General features: G+C 41.9%; 1 protein-coding gene across 2 annotated transcripts in view; it reads left to right on the top strand.

Moving 5' to 3' along the window:
* LOC122552990 (ribosome-binding protein 1-like) overlaps window positions 1-23,713 on the top strand; it is a 133,686-nt gene extending 109,973 nt beyond the window's left edge. For both annotated transcript variants that reach the window (XM_043696342.1, XM_043696344.1), the window contains 8 exons: window positions 3,036-3,107; window positions 3,649-3,744; window positions 7,546-7,629; window positions 11,000-11,086; window positions 11,407-11,481; window positions 13,035-13,133; window positions 19,350-19,493; window positions 23,109-23,713. In XM_043696342.1, coding sequence (XP_043552277.1) covers window positions 3,036-3,107; window positions 3,649-3,744; window positions 7,546-7,629; window positions 11,000-11,086; window positions 11,407-11,481; window positions 13,035-13,133; window positions 19,350-19,493; window positions 23,109-23,162 — 711 coding nt within the window. In that variant the 3' untranslated portion in view covers window positions 23,163-23,713. The remainder of the gene's footprint in view (window positions 1-3,035; window positions 3,108-3,648; window positions 3,745-7,545; window positions 7,630-10,999; window positions 11,087-11,406; window positions 11,482-13,034; window positions 13,134-19,349; window positions 19,494-23,108) is intronic.
* The last annotated feature ends 3,062 nt before the right edge of the window (window positions 23,714-26,775 follow it).

The raw sequence follows: 26,775 nt of genomic DNA on the forward strand, positions 1-26,775 counted from the left end.
TCCTGCTAAGATTTCTTTCCCAAAATGCAGCACCTCACATTTATTTGAATTAAACTCCATCTGCCACTTCTCAGCCCATTGGCCCATCTGGTCCAGATCCTGTTGTATTCTGAGGTAACCCTCTTCACTGTCCACTACACCTCCAATTTTTGTGTCATCTGTGGTCTAAATGTTTCTAAAATGACAGAATTATACCCAGCTCCACAACGACCTCTGGTAACCCGTTCCAGAGACTCAGCACTTGTTGCCGCTGTAAAATGCTTTGGAACATCCTGAGGTGGTGAAAGGCGCCATACAAATGTAAATCTTGCTGTCATTTCCTTAAGGATAAAATCAAATCTAGCAGTTTTGGTCAATATACTGAAAAGGAATTGGGGACCTGTCCTAGAATTGTTGTAGTTCAGAGGAAGCATTTTCATTTTTTTCACCCCTCCCCCATCATCTTTGGCTAAGCACCCATCCTTCAACCTAAAGGAAATGATGGCGACCTGAACGTAGAGCCATAAGTTGGTGTTCCTTTTATAACCAGTGAATAGGGAATAAGCAAGGAATGATGAGATTCCATGTGAGTACCACAAATTCCACATGGCTTTACAAAAAGGGAATTTATTATGGATGCAACCAGTAGTGTATTTAAACAGGTTGGTAATACTTGAATTTCCAAAAGGTGCCACATTAAAGGTTATTACACAAGATAAGGGCTCATGGATTTGTTCAGGGTGGTTGGGGAATTGATTAACAGGCAGGAAGCAAAGTGTAGGGATAAATGGGACATTCACCTTTTGATTGTTGTAAGTGCCACCAAATTGATTTCTAAATCTTGACGATGTAGAATCTATAGTAATGATTTAGAGGAAGGGGCAGAGAATAAGGTGTCTCAGTCTTCTGATGATACAAAGCTGGGCAGGAATATAAGCTTCAGGAGGACAGAAACAGGCTGCGAGGGTATACTTGGGTTGTAAATATGCACCAAGGTATTTATTCAGTTAGATAGTAAGAATAGAAAAGCAGTATATGTTTTAGAAGACATGAAACCTGCAAATGTTGATGTTAAGAAAGACTCTGATGTACTCTCAGAAGGAGCACTGAACGTTGGCAAACAATTAGGAAGGCAAATGGAAAGTTGGCTGGTTTTGCGCGGGGATTGGAATACAATCTTGTTGCAGTTGTATAGAGCGTTGGTGACACTGCACCTGGAGTAGACCATGATGCTTTGGTCTCCATATTTAAGGAAGGTTGCACTTGTGTGGAGGTGATATAGTGAAGATTCAATAGATTGGTTCTTGGGATGAGAGAGTTGCCCTAGAGTGAGAGGTTGAGTAGATTAAGTTTGTACTCTCTGAAGTTTAGAGGAAAGAGACCATAGAAGATTTCTGAAGAGGCTGGATTGGATAGACACTGTGAAATTGTTCACATGGCTGACATCTAGGAAATAGTGTTACATTTTCAGGATAACAGGTGAATTATTTAAGACTAACACAAAGAACAATCTGTTCACTCAGAGTTATGAATTTTTGGAACTTTCTGACCCAGAGTATTTTGAATGCTCCATTGTTAAGTGTAGTTAAGGCAGAGCTAGTTATTTGGTGTCTCAGGGAATCTGGGGACAGGGTGTGATGTGACGGAAGATCAGCCCTGATCATTATGAATGGCTGAGTGGGCTCAGTGGATTGTGCAGTCTGCTCCTGTTTCTATCACTTGTGTTGTAATTTAAAGAGTTAAGTTTTAAGGACTGACTAAGAGTTGGGGTAGGGTAGAGATGTGAAGATTTTTGAGGAGGTAAGCCCAGAACATAGTGCCCAGGGGCAAAGTTGCTAGTGGTGTAACAAAGGAATCAGGTTGTAATTGATAAGAAAAATGCAGAGACCTCAGAGAGTACTACAGAGGAGGAGGTTGCAGAGAAGGAGAGAGGTAAGGCTGTGGAGGAATTTGAAAATGAGGAGGAGAATCCTCATTAAAAAATTTATGTTTGGGATTTGTTTCTTTTAGGACAGAACTGTAAGAACAGGCCAGCAATCCTTTCCTAAGAGAAAAGAAAATCAGGCAGTCATTTAACAGAAGTCTTTAATCTTTGATGGAATTGAATAGGGTAGATGTAGATATTTCCTGTTGAGAGTTTACAGTTTGAAAATATGGAGCTACTCAGAAATGCAGCAGAAAGTTCCTTTTAAACAGAGTGAGTGAATATGGCACATGAAGTGGTTGGTGCCAGTTATATAAATATATTTAAGGGCAAACTAGAAGTGTGTGAAGAAGAAAGGAATGGAAGAATATGTTCTTAGCTAAGAAGAATATTATTAGCTAAAGTAAATGAGAGAATTCTTGTATTAAGCATAAACACCAAATTCGATATTTGGGATAAATGGTGTTTTCTTGTCCTTTAATATGTTTAAAAGTACGATACCTTCAGACCATGATGATGATCCCATGGGAATTTCTCCACATTGACAAAAGCCAATGAATGTCTTGTTCAACAGTGGAGTAGAGATCAGTGACGGTCCGAGGCAGAGGTCAGACCAACAACTCCCAAAATACTGCAGATGCTGGAAATCAAAAACAAGCAGAAAGTGGGGGGAACCGCAGGTCAAGTAGGATCTGTGGATACAGAAACAGAATTAACATTTCAGATTGATGGCCTCTCATTGGAATGCTTTCAATGAAAAGTCATGAACCTGAAATGTGAACCCTTTCTTTCTGCGCAGAATCTGGCTGACATACTGAGTATTTTCTTAGTGTTTTCTATTTTTAATACAGGAAATAGCATCTCTAGCTTTTGTGCAAATAAACGGTCCTAATCTCTCGTAAGTGGTGTAGGGCTATAGTTTGTACGATTTAAATAAATCGAAGCACATTGCATGCAGTCTTGTTTGTTTTTCATTAATAATGCTGTACAGTGTGGAATACAGCTGTATCATAGCACTACATCATTATACAGGTCCTTATATATAATAGGGATATTGTACTTGCATGAATGCACTTGGTAGAATCAGTGGGGTCTTCGTGGTGACAGCTAATTGGTATTTCTGTTTTTACAGGCACAGCTACAAGTAAAAATGTTAGAGGACATGCTGGAGAAAATGAAGCTCGAATCCCAAAACTCAGAACAGGTACTTTTTCCCAGTTACTGCATGAGAATGGCTGCAAACCATTCAACCATGTGATCCTGCTCAGCCTTCAATTAAATCATGAATGATCTGTATCTGAACTCAAGTCCACCACTGCTCCATGTCCTGCGATGTCCTCACCAAATAACAGCCTTTCAAGCTGGTCTTGATAGCTGCAGTTGTGTGCTCCCAGAATCCAGTGCCTTTTGGAGGAATCATTTCAAATTTCCACTACCATTTATGCTTCCTAATTTCCGATTACATCCTTAGTTTGCGATACCTTCACTAAAAATTCTTTCTATTTAACACAGTCAGTGACTCCTCCAGCCTTGAAGATCTTGCCTCCTTATCTAGAAACTGGTCCATATGCACAAATTGGTACCAGATGCCTTATTTAAGGACTCATTCAACCCTTTGGCCAGGCTTGATCACATCCTTTCCGATGTCAACACTCCTGTTTCAACAGGGTCACTCCATCAGTTGTGATAGGTAAGAAACTTAATTGAACAATTCCGCTATCATCAAATCTCTGTTTTCTCCCCAGATGAAGGATCGTGTTGCTGAATTGGAGGTCCAGCTCCAACACCAATTAGAATCTGCAGATGCAGTGTGTCAGAAATACTCAGTAGAAGTAAGAGAGGTGAGTGTCCATAATTTCCTCCGGCTTTAATGAATTTGTAACATATTTACATACCATGCGTTAACAGGTTCAATAGAAGTAACTCACAGTGGGAACTGTTGGCATGGGGGCCCCCTCAGCTGTGTCTCAGGGACACTCGGCTTGTACACCAGACTCTTCAGTCTGTGCAATGTTTAGGTCTGCGATGGGCCGAGTGGTAATGAATCTATGAAAATCCTCCCCCAAAAGTTTGTGGATAATCTGTCTTTGCATATATTCAGGACTGAGACAGGCAGACTTTTGATCTTGGGAATTAAGGGATACGGGGAGCAGCTGAGAAAGTGGAGTTGAAGCTGAAGATCAGCTGTAATTATGATGTATGGTAGAGCAGCTTTGAGAGGTCATATATTCTACTCCTGCTCCCATTTTCTGTGCTCTTATTCATCCCAGGAACCCTTGGACAGCACATGATCAGCAACAGTAGTCCCGTTGCTTCCAATGTTCTACTCTGCAAAGAACATGGCTGTTATGACTGTTATAGGCTACCGATCGCTGAAGTAAAAAAAATCTTCAGAAAGAAAACAGGACTACAATTACCACAATTCTCAAGTGAAGTGAGAAATACAGCAGACCAATTATATATGTAGGCATCACTTTAGAGCCAAAAGCCACAACGTGTTTTATATTCTTTCCTCATCCGCCAACCTGTGGTGATTTTTCACCATTTGCAATTTGTGTCACATAGTTCAAGAACCATGTGCTTTCATTTTAAACCCAGTAAAAACATATTTCAAGCCCAAACTTTGTCACCCAGTTTTCACTGCTATGTCATTGACTTCCATCTCTCTCCTTTGTTGAGATCAACCACAGGGCTGTAATGTTGGGGCCATCCTAAACAAGCCAAGCATCAGTCTTCTATCCCTCATTGGACAGGAAGTTCCGCCCTCGAGCAATGCCAACCAATCTGCTTGCTGGCAAGGAGTTCCCTGAGAAGAAGTTCATGGTGTCAGTGTCCTCTAAGGCTCAGGCCTTTTTGGGCATGGAGGGTTCTGGGTGGGGGTGAGGCAGGGGGCTTTTGGGTGCTATAAGGCATGGGCTGGAAGTGGGGGTAACTCCCTGGGGAGGGCTGCACCTGTTGTGGACAGGCATCCATAAAAATGCAACTGCCTTTCTGTCTACCTTTTTAACAAATTAATTAAGTAGTGGTCTAACATATTATGGCAACCAAGGCAGATCGAGAGGCCAAGGTGGGTGTGTTATACACCTTTTGTACTTTGAGGACTTATATAACAGCACATGGGAATGTGGTAGAGTGGCCACCTGCTTTATTTAACCTGGCCCTCCTGCAAAAAGCATGTCTGTTGGGGCTTGTAACATCAAGGCCCGAGTTCGACAGTGCCCAACATGACCCTTTCCTGTCCTGACTGCCATCCAAGGGTTTTCAGTCAACTGACTTAGGACAAAGCAGGAGGGTTTGTGATTTGTCGTTGTACTATTCACTGATTTAATGGACTGTAATGGCAAGGATACACTTCAGAAATCTAGGAATATAGAAGCAGGCAGAGATTATTTGGCCCTCAAGCCTGCCCTTGCCCTGAATTAAATGATTCATGGTCAATATGTCAATCTCCTGTATCTACTCGTGCTCCATATTCCTGATTTCCTTAGCCCAACAAACATGTCTTAATGGTCATAAAAATTACAGTTAATCCTGTCAGGCAGCCTTTTGAGGGAGGGATTTCCAGATTCCAGATTTCTCTGTGTGAAATAGAACTTCTTGACCCCAACCCCATTTTTGATCTTTTTGCAATTTTACTCAGTGGTCCAATTAAAAAATCGATGTATAATTCTCCATAATGGTTAACAATGGAGACTTTGAATGACTGTTCTAAGATACTATAGGAATGAAATCTCCTCAACACCCTAAACATTCCACACAGTGTTTAGTAAATTCTACATATTTGTTTTTTCTGAAAGATTCAGTATTCTTGGATAGTGAACAGTTTGAGTCCTGTTGCTACCATTAGGACTTCTAGACAGTTAGTGTGGATAGTCAGTAGTACGGCCCTTTAATGCTGTAAGGAACAGTCACACCTCTAGCAGCAGTGAGTGGATTACTATATAGTTGTGTCTGATGATCACTAATTTCTATAAGGTGTGTCCAGTAATTGTAACCGGTGCAGTTGGACATCAATGGGCAAGCTCTTCTCTGGGATGGGAGTACTTTTAAAATAGAACCAAAAGAAATAAATAGTTGCCTTTACACAGTGCCTTTCATGATGTCAGAAGCTCCCAGATAACTTTATAACCAATAAAATATCATTTTGAGTGCAGTTGTTCTTGTTAATGTGCGGAACACAGCTGCCAGTTTGTGTACAGTGAACTCTCAGAAATGTCACTGTGATAATGATCCAATTACCTGATTTTCTCCGGTTGGTTGAAGGATAGGGTACTGGTGAGAACTCTCATGTTTTCCTTTAGAATAGTGTCACCAGATCTTTAATGATCACCTGACAGGATAGAAACGCTTTCTGCATATCGTTTGAAAAATGACACCTTTGACAGTGCAACACTCGCTCAGTGCTGCACTGCACTGGACTATCAGACTAGGGTTATGGGTTGCATTTTCCTAGAATGTGAATATGGGGTTTGAGGCAGAGGCCAGGAAAATAGAAGGAATTTGCAACACGTCTGACTCATTTTCCACTTACGGGATGTTTATCTGAGGTGGGCAAGGAAAAAATAGACAGTCTACTTCAAGGAGCTGAGGAACTAATGAGGGCATTTATGAGACTTACTAGGAGCCATCTCTCGTTCAGGTGATGTAGTAACCATAGTCACATTTTGCTTTAACTGGTTTTAGAGGTGTTCAGAGAACATCTTCACCTTGAGGTGCCCTGTGGCCCAGTGAACACCTCTCCAGGTTAGACTACTAGCTGTCCACAGCCGTGGATGTACTATCCAGCCTGCCTCCTATCCCTAATTGATTCATTGATTGCCCCCAGGGGCAATGAGAACTACCATCTAGTTCTATGTCTCTGGACTAGGCTTAAACTCGCAACCTTCAGGTTGAGAATTCAGAGTGTTGCTTGCTGACCATCCCGTGGTTATAAAATCTCAGGAATTATGGTGAGCCATATGTGCACAAATCATTTAGGAAGTGACGTTGTACCAGCCTGGAGTGAACTGCTCTTGAGTGATGCCCATGTAATGCAGGACCAAGTGCAGGTCCCTCGTCAGGAATGGAGTAACAATCAAATTGCTGACCCAATTCTCAAATTGTACAGCAGCTATTCTGTAAAAATGCTCCCAGCCTTTCTACACTGTTGCACAATGTGAATAAACCTATTCAGATAAATCTTGTGGAAATATTACCAAGAGTCTCAATTCCATTCCTACCTTCTGTATTTTACAAACATTTGTCTTTACAATATTATAAAGAAAGGCTACAAATTGCCTCAGTAATGCTTGGATTGAATTTAAACAATAAGTAATGTGATTTTGACCATTTTTAAATAATGTTTTCAATACTAAGTTGTGAGGAGACAATGTAAAAGCAAGCCTAAATTTGTTAAGTATTCTGATAAGGTGGTGTTTCTGTGTATCATGCGTCCCATTGCTGGATGTTTGGTGATGCTGTCTGACAATGAGGATAGCTAGCCTCAGGTGGTTTTAGTAGTCCAGCTCAATCTGATGTTGCAGCAAAAAGAGTGGTGTGATGTTTAATGTAACTCTGCTGTTCAGTGAGGCCTGGAAATGGTCCATTATGTTACTTTGTGATGAATTGAAGCTTGCGATTTGTTCTTTTTCTGTCCTTTGCAGTTGAGCGAGCTCCTAAATGATGCACAGAGCCAACTTGAAATAGCCAATAAAGAGGTACAGAAACACAGTGAGGAGCTTTCACAGGTAATTCTTTTTACAACATCACTTTCACTTAATTAAATCTTCAATCTTACAACATGCACTTCAAACTCAGCTGAGAGATATTTCTAGGCGAAAGTGAGGACTGCAGATGCTGGAGATCAGATACTAGATTAGAGTGGTGCTGGAATAGGTCAGGCAGCATCTGAGGAGCAGGAAAATCGATGTTTCAAACATAAACATTCCTGATGAAGAGCTTATGCCCAAAATGGTGACTCTCCAGCTCCTTGGATGCTGCCAGACCGGCTGTGTTTTTTCAGCACTACGTTTTCTATAGCTATATCCCTGTATTGTATTGACTGTGTTGTGATTCATGTGCATCTTGTGACATAGAGTAGCATTTAAACACTCCTTGAAATCATTTATTTGCATCTGGCCAATGTTAGGTAATGAATGTTACTTTTTGAATCATAATGGTGGCTAGATCCCAGTGAACAATCTTGGTGCTGCATTGTGATTTGCTTTTTGTGTTTTTAATGGGTGTCTGGTTGGCCAGACAATGTCAGTTGGGTGGTATGTGTGGTATGATTGATTAGTCTCTCATTTTGTTACTCACCAGTCAGAAAAGAAAGAAAAAAAAGAACAGCTGCCAAGAAAAGTTGGCCAAATTTGCAACCGGAATAAGATGGTTGCATAAAATTACAACTGTTCTCTTAGAAAGACAATGAATATTTGAAGAAACAGCTGACCAATTATTAATTGATGATGGGTAAACTCTTAAGTGAGTTTCAAGATCATCTGATGAGATGATCAGTGATTATGAATTTGATGCTCTGTCCATCTTGAAGCCCAAATCCCATTTCTGGCTTCTCCTTTGGAATTGACCAAGTCTTGTAGAGGTGTAGTTCAGATTGCTCGCAGCAGTACACTGTCCAATACACAGTTCTTCCTGTGAGAGACTCTGCAGCCTATCCACCCACAAAAATTCTCAATTCCTTTTTCCTCCCTGAGGTGCTGAAACCACTTAGAGGAACAAACTGACCTCGCACCTTGGACAGCACTGTGTGCTACGCAGTTCCACGTTGCATTGAAATACCAGGCTCTCAAATGCCAAAAACAACGTGTATAATTCCTCTCGTGATCTCAGGATATTCTGAAATGTTTTAGAGCCAATCAAGTACTTAAAAAGTCATAGTTGTATTGGAATAAAAATGCATCAAACCAATTTACTTAGAGAAGATAATATTGACCAGATGTTTTTAAAATATTGTTGGTTGATGGATTGTAATGGACGAGGCCAGACCTCTCAAAGCATTCTTAAGCAGGCAGCTCAGACCATAACTTTGCAATTTGTTTTGGAAAGTGTACAGTGAGAGTTACCTGGATTAAGTCAGATGGGTTGACTACTAGATTTTAAAACAGACAAAAATTTACTCACAAAATTCCACAACAAAACACAAAGAACAGAATAAAGAACCCAAACAGAACTCAACCTATCCAACTAGACTTAATTAAGCTGTTCCGAATATACACAACAGTCCCAATAAGCAAGCTCCCTTCAAAAACCAGTATAAATGGAACACATGCTTACAGGTTGAAGTTAAAGGGCAGAAGGAGAGCGAGAGAGAGTTTCCACACAACTCCCTGTTGAATTCCTCACCAGTTCAAGACTGAACTAAACTACTCAGCTAGAGAGCTGACTACTCCCCTTTCATTATACACGTCACTTCTAAAACATGGCCACTTTGGCCTGAGGTCTCATCTGTTTACATCTAAACAAAAGGTCTCTCAACATCCTTTTCATGTCTGTACCAAACCAGACTGATTGGAGCCCGGCCCAGTTTATTGCCCCTCTGAGAAAAATCAAGGACAGAGTCTCCTTGAACCGAGGAACAGCTTTTAGTAAAAAAAAAAGGGACTAGCTTTGTGACAGGATAGAAGATTTGGAGCTAGTGCAAAGGATCTTTAACATTCACCTGGGAAGACATATAGATTCTGATTTAACATCCCATCTAAAGATGGAACCTCTGACGGAGAAGCATTCCCTTAGAACTGTGCTGGTAGCTTTTGCCTGGAGTTTGTGTTCAGGTCTTTGGTTGTGGGGCTTATCGGACTCATGCAAAGATGCGAATCGCTGAACCAGGGCTGACACCCATTAAGTTATCAGAGAATGTCACTATAATCTGGTGGTAGCCATTGAACTAAATTAGCCATTGGGGCGGCAAGGTGGCTCAGTGGTTAGCACTGCAGCCTCACAGCGCCAGGGTCCCGGATTTGATTCCTGCCGCAGGAGACTGTGCAAATTCCACACAGACATTCTCCCTGTGTCTGCGCGGGTTTCCTCCGGGTGCTCCTGTTTCCTCCCACAATCAAACATTGTGCAGGTTAGGTTCATAGTGTTTGCTGCATTAGTCAGGGATAAATGTAGGAGAATGGGTCTGGGTGGGTTACTCTTCGGAGGGTTGGTGTGGACTTGTCGGGCCGAAGGGCCTGTTTCCATACTGATATGAATTTTTTAAAAATGTAAATGGAATCAAAGGGGTCCCCTTGTGGTGCAGTAGTAGTGTCCCTAAAAAAAGATCTTAAAGGGGCTGTGTTATGGAGCAGTGGTATATCTCTACCCCTGAACCAGGAAGCCCACATTTAAGTTCCAACTGCTACAGAGGTGTATGATAGCAACTCTGAACAGGTTGATTAAAAACATTTCAGACCCTCTGGTGGCACAATGGTAGTGTCCCTACCCCTGGACTAAGAAGGCCTGGGTTCAAGTCCCACCTGCTCCTGAGGTGTGTTTTACCATCTCTGAACAGGTTGATTAGAAAGATAGGTTCAATATAAAAAAGTAAATGCACCCAAGCCATGGAGACATCCAAACTTCGCCTGCTTTATACCTAAAAACGTGGAATCAGGATTTGTGGTGAAGTGATCTTTGGTGGGCGTTGACCACACAGCAGCCCCAGTGATTCCCAAGAGCTGCCTGCCATTCTGTTTGGAATCTGACAGGTCCCAGGTGGTGAGGTTCATTAATGATGCCCATTAGGGCTTCATAGCATTCAGCCTCTATTCAAAGTAGGTTTAAAAGCCATCCTAAGGCAGGCAGCATCTTGGGGGCTGGAGCATGTGCTCCTTCAACTCAGTGGGTGTTTTCAAAATAGGTCCTTATTGTAAATATGCATTTCTGGAAAACTGAGGGATGTAGCCAGACTGAGATCAATCTACCATGAACTGGTTGGGCTTAATGTTCTTTTCTTCAATATAAAAGCAATCCTTTTATTTGTTTCTGCTTGTGTTCGATACACCTTTAAATTTGGTTGAAAAAATCTTAACTTGTTCTCTGGTTTGGGTGGGAAGGTTGGGAGCTCTTTACTTAGTGTACTTCTATGCAATTTAATGAGTTCTACTCTCCTCATTCTAGGTGAGGCAGCGTCTGTGTACAATGGAGACTCATATGCGTGATGGAGAGTTGGCTGAATCATTGTCTGATCAAGTTGAGCCTGATAAGGTTAGGGTGGTGAGGCGCTCATGCATGTCTGGAAAAGCACATTGGTCTGTAACATTAATCATTAACACCTTACGCCACTTTAATTTCACTGTATGGAGTATGCCCATTCTCTGTGTTAACTATTCCGCAAGGCCTAGGTCTCAATTCATGTCCATTATCTAATATTTCTCTGCACAGCATGACTCCTGCTGGGAATAACCATTTTTATCATCCAAACTTTATATATTTGTTCCATCTCCAACTTTTCATCTGTTAGTTGATTGTCCATAATTCAGCATCTGCAGTAAATAACTCGATGCACTACTTTATGTTTTGTTTAGCTTAAAACCCAGTTGGAAGAAACTGTGATCAGTGAGCAGATACAAAGACAGCAGCTGGCTGAAGAATTTGAAAAGGTACAGAATATTTTTAGAACAAAATGCTCTCATTTTTACTTGTTTACTTTTCCAGTGAGGTAAATGGGCATCACGGTGGCTCAGTGGTTAGCACTGCTGCCTCACAGCGCCAGGGACCCAGGTTCGATTTCAGCCTCTGGCGACTGTCTGTGTGGAGTTTGTACATTCTCCCCGTGTCTGCGTGGGTTTCCTCCAGGTGCTCTGGTTTCCTCCCACAGTCCAAAGATGTGTAGGTTAGGCGAATTTGCCCAGCTAAATTGTCCACAGTGTTCAGGGATGTGTTGATTAGGTGCATTAGTCAGAATAGATGGTCTAGGTGGTTTGCTCTTCGGAGGATTGGTGTGGACTTGTTGGGCTGAAGAGCTGTTTCACACTGTAGGGATTTTATGAAATGATTCCCGGCTGCCTGGGCAAGACATCTCTGCAATTGATAGGGAGACAGAATGACAAGGGATTGCTTGCTCTGTGACTTTGAGCAGTACTCCTGCCTGGTCAGCAAGATGTTTGAGGGATCCTTTTGATTCTTCCCTGTTTCTTTCCTTGCTGATGGAGGGTCATCATGGCCATATCTTTACTGGGTCATGAATCTGGAGATCATTGAAGCTCAGATCCAGCCTAGTGCTTTGATTGCACTCCATTTCTTAAGAAGCAGCCAGGCACTCCCTTGACACAGTGAAATGGCTCCCTGTGAATGCACTGACATACTGATCAATTAATCATCGGTTTAGTTACTGGGTGTTGGCATTGGATGAAGTCAACAAATCTTTGCACTTATACAGTGTTTTAACATAGTAAAGCATCTCAAAATATTTCACAGAAGCTCAATCAGACAAAAAAAGGGGCATTAGGACTTCAAGAAGAATGGTATATAGTGGTAGACTAGTTATCCAGAGATCCAAATTAATACTCCAGCTACTATAGGAATTTAAAGTAAACTTAATATAAATCTGGAATTAAAACTTTGATCAGAAAATTACAAGACTGTCTTTAAATCTGTCTGGTTCACTAATGTTTTTCAAGGATATCTGCCAACCTTACTTGTTCTGGTCTAGATGTGAATACAGACACACAGTAATGAAGGGTTGACTCTTAGTTCCTCTCTGAAGTGCCATGCAACTGTACCAAGCTGTACAGAAAGGACAAATAAGAATAAAATTTGGATGAACTACCTAGCATCCACCTAAACACCATTAATGACAAATACAGACGATGTCTGATCAACCATGCAATGTCCTTCACATTAATCTTTGGGAATATTTGCCCAAATTGGGAGCACTGCCCAATAGATTAGTCAGGCAATAGCCTGACAGTCATACTCACCAAATCATACTGTCTGGACCAGGGCATTCAGGACTCTTGTAGCTGTTAAGAAGCCAGCTCATTCTAAGCAGGGGATCAACCTAGACTTAATATTTTGAGATCCCCTGATATGGAATGGATGATTTCTTGTGTCATGTAGTTTTTAATGTTCTTCAAAAATCTATCTGTTGCTTTCAGTTGTGTGTAGATCTTCTCTCAGTGGTTTTTAACTAAAGATGTACACTTTATATTAGGCCCAGAGATCTGCACTAAACTTACAGGAAGAGCTGGAAAAGTTGAGAGCAGCTGGGGATAGTGTCACCCTTGCTGGAGAGGATATCGTTCACCTAAAGGTACTCGTGATGCATCTTGTACTTTATGTTCTACATGTGCACTCACAATGTATCACATTCTTCCTGCAAAAAGAGTTACCTATCAGTGCCATTTTTGGTACAGTACATACTGAATAAATCATGTAAATGCTGTTCAGTGAGAGGCCATATCGTGACTTTAAAGCTGTTTAAGTTTCTGGTCATCATGGTCCAATGCTGAATTCTTTTTTCCTCTCCTTTATGGACTTTCTTACCATTTTGCTACTGCTTTTCTGAAAATCCTAACTCATAGCCTTGAATCCAGAGGCTCTGATTGCCCTCTGTAGCTCGCTCAATTGGCTAACATTGATACCCTGAGGCCCTTTGAGCATGGGGTGCATCACACGCCATGTCAGACAGAATGCAGTTTTCAGTTGGATTGTCATTGGGAGCCAGAATCCTGATTCACTGTCCCCCTCCCTTCCTGGCTCATTAATGTCTGTTAAGGATGCAATCCTACTTATTGCACTCAGTCTAAACGATATGTGACTCCGTTTTCAGCTCAGTTTGGTTCATCCTTATCTGTCCCCTGCTGTGACTTAGTGGTCTGCTCAGTTCTCTCAGTCTATTACGTGCCATGGTTCAAACAGAAAGCCCACCACTTTCTCAAGGTAACAAGCAATGGGCACTTAGTGAGCTTTACTAGTATTGCTCATACCCTGAGAATGAAAAAATGAAACAAAAACACAGCTATGTTTTACAAACATTTGCTACATTCGGTGGCAGACTGAGCAAAGCCATTACCGATTAAGCATTTCTAAATTATGGTAAATATAGGTAGCGCATATTTACATATAGATTTTCAGCTTCTGCAGTATTTTATTTTTTCTACTAAAAATGCAAGATTACAGTTTAGCCTTGAAGCCAATCATCTGTTTAATCTTATCCAATTTGTATTTCCTATCACTGTTCACACCAAACAGTGCCAGACACTGACCATCTCCACAAGGAAAGGATCTAACCATCACCCCATGACATTCAATGGCATTATTGTTACGACCGTGACAGGAAGAGTGCTCATAAAATCAAACCCCTGGATCCCATGATACATCACAAATGTGAAAATGACAAATTTAGTTTCTGGAATGGTTAATTTGCCTCACTTTGACCATACCTAAGATGAAAGAAATGTGCATCAGGTTTCATCAATGAACAACAAAACAAAACCCTATTTGCAGTATTATAAACAAGCCTATCCTTTACCAAGTAGGAAGATGGATTACCAATGCAAGATAAGCAACCTTAAACAATACTCACTCTTATTGTCCAAACATGAACATATTTATTCACAAATAGAATTGAAAGTTTTGCAGAAATATCATGGTTAGCAAAATATAGGCCGAAAAGACCATATCCTGTGGTTTCAGAATCCATACCATAAGGAATAAAATGGAGTGACTTCCTCACTTTCTTTGGTTTTTGGTGATGATGTCACACTTTTGTTGAGTGTAGTAACCAATCGTTGTTTAGGAGCCAATCCATTGGAGCTCGGTCTTTTGCTTGAGGTAGAAATGCTTCTTTTCAGGGTCTTTTAGTGCTGAGTTTCTTCCACTCCCAGAGATGGGTGGGAGGGGTGGGGCACAGGGAAAAAAAGAGAGATCTGGCTTGGCTTGCAGGCTTTCGACAGTCTGAGTGGAACTGCTCTCAGAAGCTGCTTAAAGCCAAACCGAATGTTGTTGCTGGGTAGCTTTTTTCAACCCAGAGACCCTTAGTGCCATTTAGTCTCATGAAAGTATCAAATCTAGCTTCTCCAAAAGGTACATTCTCTTGTGTATTCACTAATTAAACACCACATTGTTTGCTTTTGCTTTCTTTCATAAGAAAATAATGTGTTTATTCTCTGCAACACAGCTGTGTCCTAATTTCAATTTTTCAGTTTATATTTCAAACAAAAGATATTTAGTCCTCGTAATTACCATCACTGAATCCCATGCTGTCAATATCTTGGGTTTACCATCAACAAAAGCTGAACTGGCCCAACCATGTAATTACTGTGGCTACAAGGTCAATAAGAGGCTAGGAATCCTGAGGCAAGTAACTCACCATCTGACACACCAAAGCCTGACTACTATCTGTACTGCACAAGATGAGTGTGTAATGGAATACTCTCCACTTGCCTGGATGTTTGCAGCCCCAACAAGATTCCAGAAGGTCAACATTCTGCAGGACAAATTAGCCCATTTTGACTGGCACCCCAGACACTGCTTTCAGTATTCACTCTCTCCACCATGGTGTGTACCATATTCATGATGCAGCAACTCCTCAAGAGTCCTTTGTTAGCACTCCAAGCCCATAAAGATGGCGGCAGGGTAGCATGCTCCAGACAGACTATCCTCTGCTCCACCCATTCTTTTTCTCTTTGTTTTTCTGTTTTGTTGAGTGTCTTGTTTTAAACCTTTACCTTTGTAAACTTACTCAGAGGGGAATGGAGGAGGAGGGTACTGGACTGGGGGCCGTCACTGGGGGGAGGGTTCCATACTGGGAGCCGTCGCAGGGAGGAGTGTCATGGGGGAGGAGGCCGAGGCGGGGAGGTGAGGCTTTTTGTGGCCTTGAGTTTGGAAGCCAGATGTGCTGTGGAGACTTGGCGAGGTGTTGACGCAGACTTGAGTGAACGGACCTTAAATGGGTATTCTCTTCCTTTTTATTCTTAGGCTGGGTTTTTATTATTCTTTCAATTTTGTACCAAATACTTCAGTATCTGTGCCTAAGTATCTTGTTAGTTCAAGGTATTCAAGTTATACCTCTGCCATCTAGAGTGATAAAGGCAGTAAATACATGGGAACACCATCACCAGCAAGCTTCCCTGCAAGCCGCACACCATCCTGACTTGGAAATGTATTCTTGTTCCTTCGGTTTTATGTGGCCAGAATTCTGGAACTCCATCCCTAAAGGCATCATGCACATGGACGTCATGAACTTCATTGCTTGAAGAAGACATCTCACCACCACCTTTCCCCAGGCATTGAGGAGGTTGGCAGTACATTCTTGCCACGCCAATGACACCCACATACCATGAAAGAATATATTTTTAAGAAGTATCCCCATCATTGCTCTAGGCAGGAACACTACTGCTGTGCCACAAGAACACTGAGATAATTGTGTAGATCTACCAAAGAGCCAGCAGAGCTGTGATAGGCCAATTGACCTCCCTTTTCCTTCTCATCCTATGACTGTGAAGCATCACCTACAGTTAGCTGAGGAATATACGTGCTGTCAGTCATAGAGTCTTAGAAATGTACAGCACGGAAACAGACCCTTTGGTCCAACTCGTCCACGCCGACCAGATATCCCAACCCAATCTAGTCCCACCTGCCAGCACCCAGCCCATATGTTGCCCCTTAGGTCTCTTTTATATCTTTCCACTCTCACCCTAAACCCTTTAGTTCTGGACTCCCCCACCCCAGGGAAAAGACTTTGTCTATTTATCCTAATCCATGCCCCTCATGATTTTATAGACCTCTATAAAGTCACCCCTCAGTCTCTGACACTCCAGGGAAAATACCCCCAGCCTAGTCAACCTCTTCCTACAGCTCAAATCCTCCAACCCTGGCAACATCTTTGTAAATCTTTTCTGGACCCTTTCAAGTTTCACAACATCTTTCCGATAGGAAGGAGACCAGAGTTGCATACAATATTCCAACAGTGGCCTAACCAATGTCCTGTACAGCCGCAACATGACCTCCCAACCCCTGTACTCAATACTCTGACCAATAAAGGAAAGCATAACAAGCGTCGCCTTCACTATCCTATCTACCTGCGACTCCACTTTCAAGGAGCTATCATAGCAGCTATTGGAGTTGCAATGTGGAGCATATACATGATCTTAAAGTTTAAAATTTGTACGTGTGCAAGGATTTCTTTGCTTCTGTTTTCTTCCCTGATATCCTGAGTCCATCCACTCGTGTCCAAAGGACGGGTGCCTGAATTCCTCCCATATCACAGTTCAGTGAGTGTTAACAGAATGGCTAATACAGCCCAGCCAGTCTTGCTTTTGATTGATGTCTGCATGTGGTTGGGTATTGGGAGCACAGAAGCAGGAGGAGGCCATGGTGCTTCTCAAGTCTGTTGCACCATCCATATTGTTCATGACTGATAGGTCTCACAGACTTGCAACAGAGATTGAAGCGTTTGGGCTCCTTGGTTTACCCCATGGACATCTCACCGCTGCCATAAACACATCCAACCATGCCACCCATGTATTAGTCACAAGGTTTTGACACCCCCACGAAAGACACCTGAGGTCCAGCATGAGAATTTTATGGCACAAACCCAGACGTCCTCCATCATGGTAAACTCAACAACATGGAGATCATCCTGGAAAATTCAGCTTCGATGAGTTGGCCATGTCTCCGAGGTGAATGATTGCCCCCAAGCAGATCTTCACTAGGGAGCACTCTCCGAGAAAATGACATCAAAGTTGTTGAGTAAAAATGTTAGGATCTAAAATAGAGTTTTACGAACTTTTACTTTTGCAATTGACTGGCCCACGTGGAGACATGCACCAAAATCTGTTTAGTATATGTTGAGCAACATTTATGCCAAACATGTAATGTCCCGAGGAGGGTAAGAGGTGGTGTAGCCGCATAAGTTCCTTCAAATGCCAACAGAAAGAACATGAACTGTGAACATCCATGTTGATCCTGTGTCGTACTGTTCAGTCATGAGAGGACTCACAGAGGACAGTGAAATAATTTACAACTTGGACATTCTGGAACAACGAGGAGTGGGTTTAATGCATGTCAACCTGCTCATAATCTCAATCTCCTTTTTAAATTCTTTCATAGCTCCTCATTTGTCTAAGTCTCTGCAACCTCTTCCAACTCTACAACCCATACTTGATTTTTCTAATCTCTAACTCTCCTCCTATTTTTGCCCCATCATTAGTGGGTATACCTTTGGCTGTCTCATCTCTTACACCCTGGGATTCCATCCCTAGACATATCATGTTTCTCCTCTGAGACCCTTCTTAAAGCCCATTATTACCTGGATTTTAATCTGCCTCCTTCATTAAAGCATCTGTTTTACCATTCCGTCCTTCTGAAATCCTTCGGGTAATTTTTAATTTCAGTTGTAAAGATGCTTTAAATACAGATTGTTATTGATAGATAGTACCATTATGACATTTGTAAGATTATATTTTGGAAATATCACTAATTAAAAATAAACAAAGGAGATTATGTGACCTCTTTCATAGTTTACTGAGGGTAAGCTTAAATAATTTGATTGTTAGAGATCAGCAGAAGGCTTAAATTGTTCTTCTGCAAAGGTACAAGGTCCTTATTTGAAGGCAAGGACAGCGGTCTCTGAGTTTACGATGAGCAGACTCTTGAGTCTCCCAAAGTCCCAGAAAGCTATTGAAGGTCGTGGAACGTAAATAAATTTGTTGAAATTTTCTGTTTACTTCTCTGATGAAAGGGAGTTGAGATCAAGGTTAGTTAATGAGTGTTTTACCTAAACACAAGGCCAATGTATTTCACATGGTCATGGAAAGAGGCAGAGGAAGCATTTGTGAGGTGAAATTGCAGGCTTCTTTGCAAGTGAATGAACATCACAGTTTCTATGTGGCCAGCCAAGAGAAATGCTGCCTGGATTCTGAACTACCACAGACAAATGCAGGAGGGAGACAGTCTTTAGTTGAAGAGACACATTCTCAGTCTGGATTCAGAGAAACTCTGCCATGGTTGTAGAAAAATGAATCCACAGAATATGTCTGACTGCTGGAATTCTCCAAAAACAGCGGAAGGAGTCTGGAGACAGTCATTTAAAATGGGATACTGGCACCCATGGGAAACGAGGAACAAATGTGAAATGTTTTCCAAAAGGACTTAATTCTGTGGAGAGTGCAACAGGTGATACATGCAAAATAGGAATGTCACTTTCTGCAGTTTAAATTATCAGTAGCTTGGAAATCAAAAATAGTTCTTAATTATAAACAAAAACAGAAATTGCTGGAAAAACTCAGCAGGTCTGGCAGCATCTGTGGAGAGAAATCAGAGATGCTGCCAGACATGCTGAGTTTTTCAATCAATTTCTGTTTTTGTTTGTGATTTGCAGCACCAGAATTTCTTTCGGTTTTTATAAAGCTTTTAGTTAATAGTTTTTTCTTGATGTAGCATTCTTTCACCAACTAACTGAAAGTTTTAAGTATTTTATGAGGATTATAACATAGCATTAAAATCATCATGTTTATACTTGCAGGAAAGACTTAACAAGGAAAAGAAAATGACCAGGGACTTGAGTGAAGCTGCTGCCAAACTCCAGCAGATGCTGAAGGCTACCCAGGAACAACTTAATAAGGAAAAAGAAACTGTTGTGAAGCTACAGGCACAGAGACAGGAAAAGGTACATTAACACAATGTTTTGTCAAGTTTTATTTTCCCTCTTCAACTGTGTATCTCTCTCCCTTTCTCCTTCTGTGTCCTTTCTATAAGCCATGTATCCTATAAAGTTTGAATCTCTGCCTTTCATATTTCTCACCCTCTGTCCTTCCTCTTGTGTGTCCAGACTCTTTTGAAATATGTATGTCAAATAGTACTTGCACACGTACCATTTTATTCCCAACACCACCTTGCACCTTACTTCAACTAACTGGAGTCATAAAGCTGTACAGCACAGAAACAGATCCTTTGGTCCAACTCGTCCATGCCGACCAGATATCCTAAATTAATCTAGACCCATTTACCAGCACTTGGTCCATATCCCTCTAAACCCTTCCTATTCATATACCCATCCAGATGCCTTTTAAATGCTGTAATTGTACCAGCCTCCTCCACTTCCTCTGGCAGTTTATTCCATACACGTACCACCCTCTGTGTGAAATGGTTGCCCCTTAGCTCCCTTTTATATCTTTCCCCTCTCACCTTAAATCTATGCCCTCTAGTTCTGGACTCCCTGACCCCAGGGAAAAAACTTTGTCAATTTACCCTATCCATGCCCCTCATGATTTTATAAACCTCTATAAGATCACCCCTCAGCCTCCGACGCGCCAGGGAAAACAGCCCCAGCCGTTCAGTCTCTCCCTATAGCTCAAATCATCCAACCCTAGCAACATCCTTGTAAATCGTTTCTGAATCCTTTCAAGTTTCACAGCATCCTTCTAACAGGAAGGAGACGAGAATTGCATGCCATATTCCAAAAGTAGCCTAACAAATGTCCTGTACAGTGGCAACTTGACCTCCCAACTCCAATTCTCAATTGCCTCACCAATAAAGGAAAGCATACCAAACACCTTCTTCACTATCCTATCCAGGAACTATGAACCTGCTCTCCAAGGTCTCTTTGCTCAGCAACACTCTCTGGGACCTTACCATTAAGTCCTGCTCTGATTTGTTTTTTCCAAAATCCAAATTCCAAAAGGATTGTGTAATCCAAGATGGAGGATGGGAAAAAGTTATTGCTGTAAGAGCTGCTCCTTCTTTGAGGTATTTAAGGTGTTGGAGGTTACTTCCTCGAATTCCAGGAGCAGCAATTACTGTTTTATCTGCTGTTGCGTTGTTTTGGAATTTTGGGGGAAGAAAGTCAAAGCAACGACATTTTTAAAATGGAGAAAGACAAGCAAAAGGCAGTGACCACCTGGTTAGTGAGGGAGAGAGAGAGAAAAAAAACCTACACTGCTAACTGACACAGCAGTGAACCTGCACAGTTACTGTCTTTACTGTTTGAGTTCATGTATCACTGGACATCGGAGTGTATCCAGGAAACATTCACAAACAGTGAAATTCACAGCTGACTTTGGAGGAACCTGTGTGGAAGAGTTCATGGCACAGGAACAGATAAGTGCATAGTTTTTACATGTAACCTTGCTGTAAGTCTACAGTAGTGAGTGGAGTGGGTTGTTTCATGATCATATGTTTTATTGAAATCTGTCTCTTGATTAAATTTTAAAAATAGAATTTTCAAACAAGCTAACTCTGGAATTATATTATACTACTGATATGAAGGGCTATCCTGCGTTCATACAAAAGCTTTTATTTGGGATGGTCCACCTAAATGATAGGATTTCCATATTACAAAAAGCGATAAAGGTTCTTGGGTATTGTTCTAGGTTTGAGTTGCACTGGCTTTTTTGGGCATATCATGACAAGGCATACAAATGAGGTGCTGAGTGGGCCTCATGGCAAATGGCATGGATTGGTACTAGCTAGCGTGAAACTATTCCTCATTGAGGTTGACTGCCGTCAGCCCTGGAACTGTACCTCAGTGTTTACGGCACCTTCCAATGCAGTTGCAGGTGTAATACCTGCCTGTTTGCCTCCTCCATTCTCACAATCCAGACACAGCTCCCAGGTGAATCAGTGATTTACCTGTACTTCACTCACTCTACTCTATCACTGTTCCCAGTCTGGTCTTTTCCTATATCGGTAAAAGCAGACTGGGTGACATCGTTGCGGACCAGCTGTGTTCTTTCCACAAAAATGACCCCAAGTTTCCAGTTGCCTGCCACGTCAACCACCATGTTCCCACTCCAACATTTCTGTCTCAGGCCTGCTACAGTATTCCAACGAGCCTCAGCGCAAGCTCTTAGAGCAACATCTTATTTTCTATTTGGGGACCCTGCATCCTCAAGGACTTCACATCGAGTTCAATAACTTTACAGCCTGATTCCATCCTTCTATGTCTTTCACCCATCCCATACCCGGTCCAATCCTGATACAGTCACCCCATCTCACATACTCCCATTGTCACATTATCTGGTTTGCTTTTAGTATGGGTCACCCATTCTCTCCTACTCTTAGCTTTAATTATCACTAATCTAACTTTTCTTCTGTCCTGGCCTGCTTTCCATATTGTCCTTGTTTATCTACCCTTTTCATACCCCTCTCTTTCTCTCTCTCGCGCTCTCTCTCTCTCGCGCTCTCTGTCTGGGTTCCACCTCCACCTATCCACTCACCCCTTCCCTTCACCCTTTTGCCAACTTGGTCTCCTGCGTAAATACCACGTTTTCCCAGCTTCTAACAGTTCTGATGAAGAGTCACAGGATTCGAAATGTTAACTCTGCTTTCTTCCCACAGATGCTGCCAGACCTGCAGAGATTTGCCAGCAATTTCTGTTTTTGTTTTAGGTCTCCAGTTTCTGCAGTTTTATGTCTTATTTACCCCAGTACAGAGGAGCATCGATTATCTGAATGAGATGGGCAGGCAATATTTTGTTTGGATGATTGATTATTCGATTAATTCGTTCAATGCCTCTCCTCTGGGGCTCGGGGTTTTCTGAAGTTTTATTTCCTCGCTCTACCTGCCTTGTTCCCTCTCTCTGTCTGAGTTTGTTTCTGAGCAGACACACAGTTGTGTGTAAGGGACCTGCAGCACTGCTGAGACCTCCCGCTCCTCCACCCATCAGTTCAATGGGATTGACACAGCGAGCACTTGCTATGCCTGCTCCCCGTTGGGGAGACTCGGCAGCAGCACACCGTGCACACGCCCCTGGCCCCGCCCCCTTTGGGGGATGAGTTTCAAAATAGCGCGCACACACAAAAATTCTTATTGCTACTTTTTCACAGGTTCAACCTTTCCCACCTGTACAGGACAATATTGAAGAGATTATATGGGGAAGGGGGGGTTTAGCGTACACCCCAGGGTAGGACTCCAGGGAAAGTGTGGGGGGAGAGGGGGAGGGTAGGAGACAGTTATTTGGAGATGGTGCCTGGGCTCCCATCGATGTCCAGGACTGTTCTCGGCAGCATTTCAGTAAACCGAGTTCACTTTTAATCACTATAAACAAGACACTATCAATGTTGGAATCGCATCTTTGATGTAATGTTTCTATCGGGACTTTGAGATCCTCTTCAGATAATCCAAAATTCAGATAATTGATATTTGGATAATCGAGGTTCCTCTGTATTTACTGTTGGGGGTCTGTGAGGCTACGGATATAACAATTAGTTTTGGAATTGTTATAATTGAGCCCGATCTGTTTTAAGTTTTTCTCACCTGTATAATGCACTCTGTTCTTTTTTAGGAAGAGGAGAGGGCAGTGATGGAGGAAGGTATGAAGGAGGGGACATCTGTCTAAAGAGCCTACAGTTGCAGTGAACACTACTCGAACTTGCCAGATGCCTTACAGATATAATAGTTCTTATGCCATTCCTAAACCATGCGCTCAGTATTGTACTGTAGTTAATTATGAACTGTTAGTGAGCCAGTCAAAAGTTTGAAAAAGTTCTAGTCACCAATTTTTTAAAAAGCTTTTTTGACTTTTCTTCTCATTTTAAGACATATTACAACCAATGAGCCCTGACTGTGTCAGTGAGCTGAAATCTAGATGTCCACTTTGTATATGAAACAAAATGACCTGAATGCTCAGTTTACATGAAAAGGGAAGCAAATGTACTGTTTTGGGGAATGTACATTGAATTGTGCAATTATTATTATTTTTTCTTCAAGAAAAAATGAATAAGCAAGAGGAAAGGAGCAAATGAAGTTTAGGTCTTTCAATGATTTTTATTCAGCTGTGAGGCAAACCTTGACCAGTGACATGACCGGGTTGTCAACAGAACAAGTTTTCACAACATTTTTTGTTTTTCTAAAAGTTGTCAGTACGACAAATAAAACATTGTAACCGCTGTTCACTGCCCCATGTGATCTTTCCATTGGGAATATCAAGGGATGAGTTGAACACCAAGATTCACTTTCAAATTCATGACATGGGGCTTATCCAAATGTCTGCTCTTCCTAAGAATGCTGTCACACCTGTTTGGCTATGGGGTGCACTGGGGGTCTGAATTTAGCCGTGACCTGGTGTCTGTATTTGTGCACTTTGTCAATAGACAGAGATGAAATGGATACCATGGATTATTACACTGTTCATGACCCCAGCTGTGCATGACCCCTTACTGTTACCTTGGTTAATTTAAAAAACCTTTCTGACCTTACAGTCTAGTTCTACATCACAAAGTGCATTTATCAAATAATGTAAATAGGAAAACTTTCTCAATATTTTGAAGACATAGGAATGAAAATCAGTAGCTGAATTCATAGAATTAATGTTTGCACAGTTCCAGTCTGAATATAAAGGGTTTGGGGACAAAGTAAAGAGAGAAGTAAGCAAGTGAAAAGAAGGTATGAGGAGAGACCGGCAGCTAACAGCAAAAGGAACACAAAACCCTTCTTTTGGGTTTTAAATAGTTAAAGTGGATTTGGAGTTGAAAAGGAACCAAAAAAAGGATTTAACACATGGAGGCAGAGGGAACGACTGAGATTTTAACTTAGTACTTTGCAGTTGTCTTTACCAAAGAAGAAGATGCTAACAAAATCATCATAGAAGAAGGGTTAGATAATACGCTGGATGAATGAAAATCATAGAGAGAGAAGTTACTTGAAAGGCTGGATATACTGCAAGTCAATAAGGCAACAGAACCAGATCAGATTTGTCTCAGCTGCAGAGGGAAATCAAGATGAAAATTGACAAGGCAGTGGCCATAATATTCCAATCCTCTTCAGAGACCAGGATACTGGCAGAGAACTGGATCAATACAAAATGTGCACCTAGTTCAGCGACTCAAAGCAAGTCAGACTAAGTTCAGTGATGAAAAATCTTCTAGAAATTAAACAGAAGTAACAAGCACGTGGATAAATGCATATTATTTAAGGAAAATCAGAAGATTTGTTCAATGCAAACTGTCGACTATGTGTTTCTTTTTGATGAGATAACAAGGAGGGCTAAGGGCAATGAAGGTGAGGTGGTGTTCATAAACCTCCAAAATGTGTTTAATAAAGTACCACAAAACAGACCTGTCAGCAAAATTAAAGCCCATGCAAAGGCAAGGATGGAGTCCATTTTGATTTAATCCCTCCCTACCTTTCCCTTACCCTTAATGGGACTTTGCCTGTAAATTAATCAGTTGTAAAACATGGGTGATTTACTGATTAATAGGTGAAAATCATCACAGGCATTTGGTGATGGAAAAAACTGTTGTGTGTGATAGCACGTCTAGATCTGAAAAAGAGCAAAGAAAGAAACGGTTAGTGACAATGTGGATACAGTATTGGCTGAGTGACCAGATACAGGATAGTGCTGAATAGGTTTCTTTTCCCTCAGAGTGGAGGAAGGGTTTTGGTGGATACACAGTGGTTGGGCCCTAGGTCTACTGTTCTTCTTGATTTATGTTAATGGATTAAACTTGGGTTTCAGGGAAATAATGCACTTTAAGGATAGCGATGGATTACAGCAGGACTCTAATGGGCTGCTAGAATAGGTGGCTATGTAACAGATGAAATTTGATGCAGGAAGTTGGGCTGGCCTGGTCGTTCAGTGGTTTGCACTGCTGTCTTACAGCACCAGGGACTTGGGTTTGATTCCAGTCTTGGGCAGCTGTCTGTGTGGAGTTTGCACATTCTCCCCGGGTCTGTGTGGGTTTCTGCCAGATCTCTGGTTTTGTCCAACAGTGATGTGCAGGTTAGGTGGATTGACCATGCTAAATTGTCTGTAGAACAAGGACATGTAGGCTAGGTGGATTAGCCATGGGAAATGTGGGGATAGGGGTTGGGTCTGGGTCTGGGTGAGAAGCTCTTTAGAGGATCAGTGTGGACTTGATGGGCTGAATGACTTCCTCCTGCACCGTACGGACACAATGAAATTGGGAAGTGATAGAAGGAATGTGGAGAGCCAATATGAAATCTAAAGAATTTCTAAACGGTGCAGAAGCAGGGGGATCTGGATAGTTAGATTCTTTTGAAACACATGAAACCAATAAAATAATTAACAACCATTTGGAATGTGATGCTGTAACCTCCCAATGACTAACCACAGAAACTAATGGTACCATATTAAATTACAATGTCACTCTGGGTGATGATGCAGCATTCCAGCCCCTGCAGCTCCCACTGGTTGTGGAATGCCTCGAGTGCTATTAGACACTGTATGCTCCTTCACACATGGGGGTGAACATCAAATTGGAAGAGAGATCAGCGGTTGAACCAAACAATCCTAAACCCTTGGCTGCCTGGACCTGCTAATGGCTAGACACAGGGGCAGCCTCATAACGGGGCTATCTGATCTGCTTGTCTCTCTCTGAACTGGTGGTGAAAGATCAGGAGCATGGAGATGAAGTGTAACAAAACATTGAGCAGTGCAACTTCACACATCCTATGTAGACATGGGACACAGACTCCACAAGGCTGCAGGGGGTTCTGTAACTCGGGACTTGTAAACTGACAGCCTTCTCTGAGTGGAATCGTGGCAAACGATACCCTCCATACCCAAAGGAGAAGGGAGGAGTTGGTCTAGCTCTGTGTGGTAGATTACTACCATTCCAGGAGGCAGGACTGAATACTGCACCATGTGCTGACAGCCGCTGAGGGTGAAGAAGGTGAAAGTGTGCAAGAATCCCCTCTCTCTGGAGAGTCGAACTGTACAGAATGGTTTTCTGCAAGACAGCCCCGATTGTGGGGCTGAGGCTCCATCTAGAGGAAATGTACTTGTGAGAACAACAATTATAAGGTAACTACTGAATGAGCTGCCCTTTGAAAGGACACTAACAAAAGAGCAAAAACTATTAAAGGAAACTTAAGAAATTAGAATAATGTTCCCAGGGCTGATGATGCACTCCAGCCCCTGTGGCTTCCAATGGTCAAAAAAATGCCTTTAAGTGTATCCTTGTATTAGCTCCTTTTCCAGGTTGCTGTCC

The sequence above is a fragment of the Chiloscyllium plagiosum genome, chromosome 9, assembly GCF_004010195.1.
Source record: "Chiloscyllium plagiosum isolate BGI_BamShark_2017 chromosome 9, ASM401019v2, whole genome shotgun sequence".
NCBI lineage: Eukaryota > Metazoa > Chordata > Chondrichthyes > Orectolobiformes > Hemiscylliidae > Chiloscyllium > Chiloscyllium plagiosum.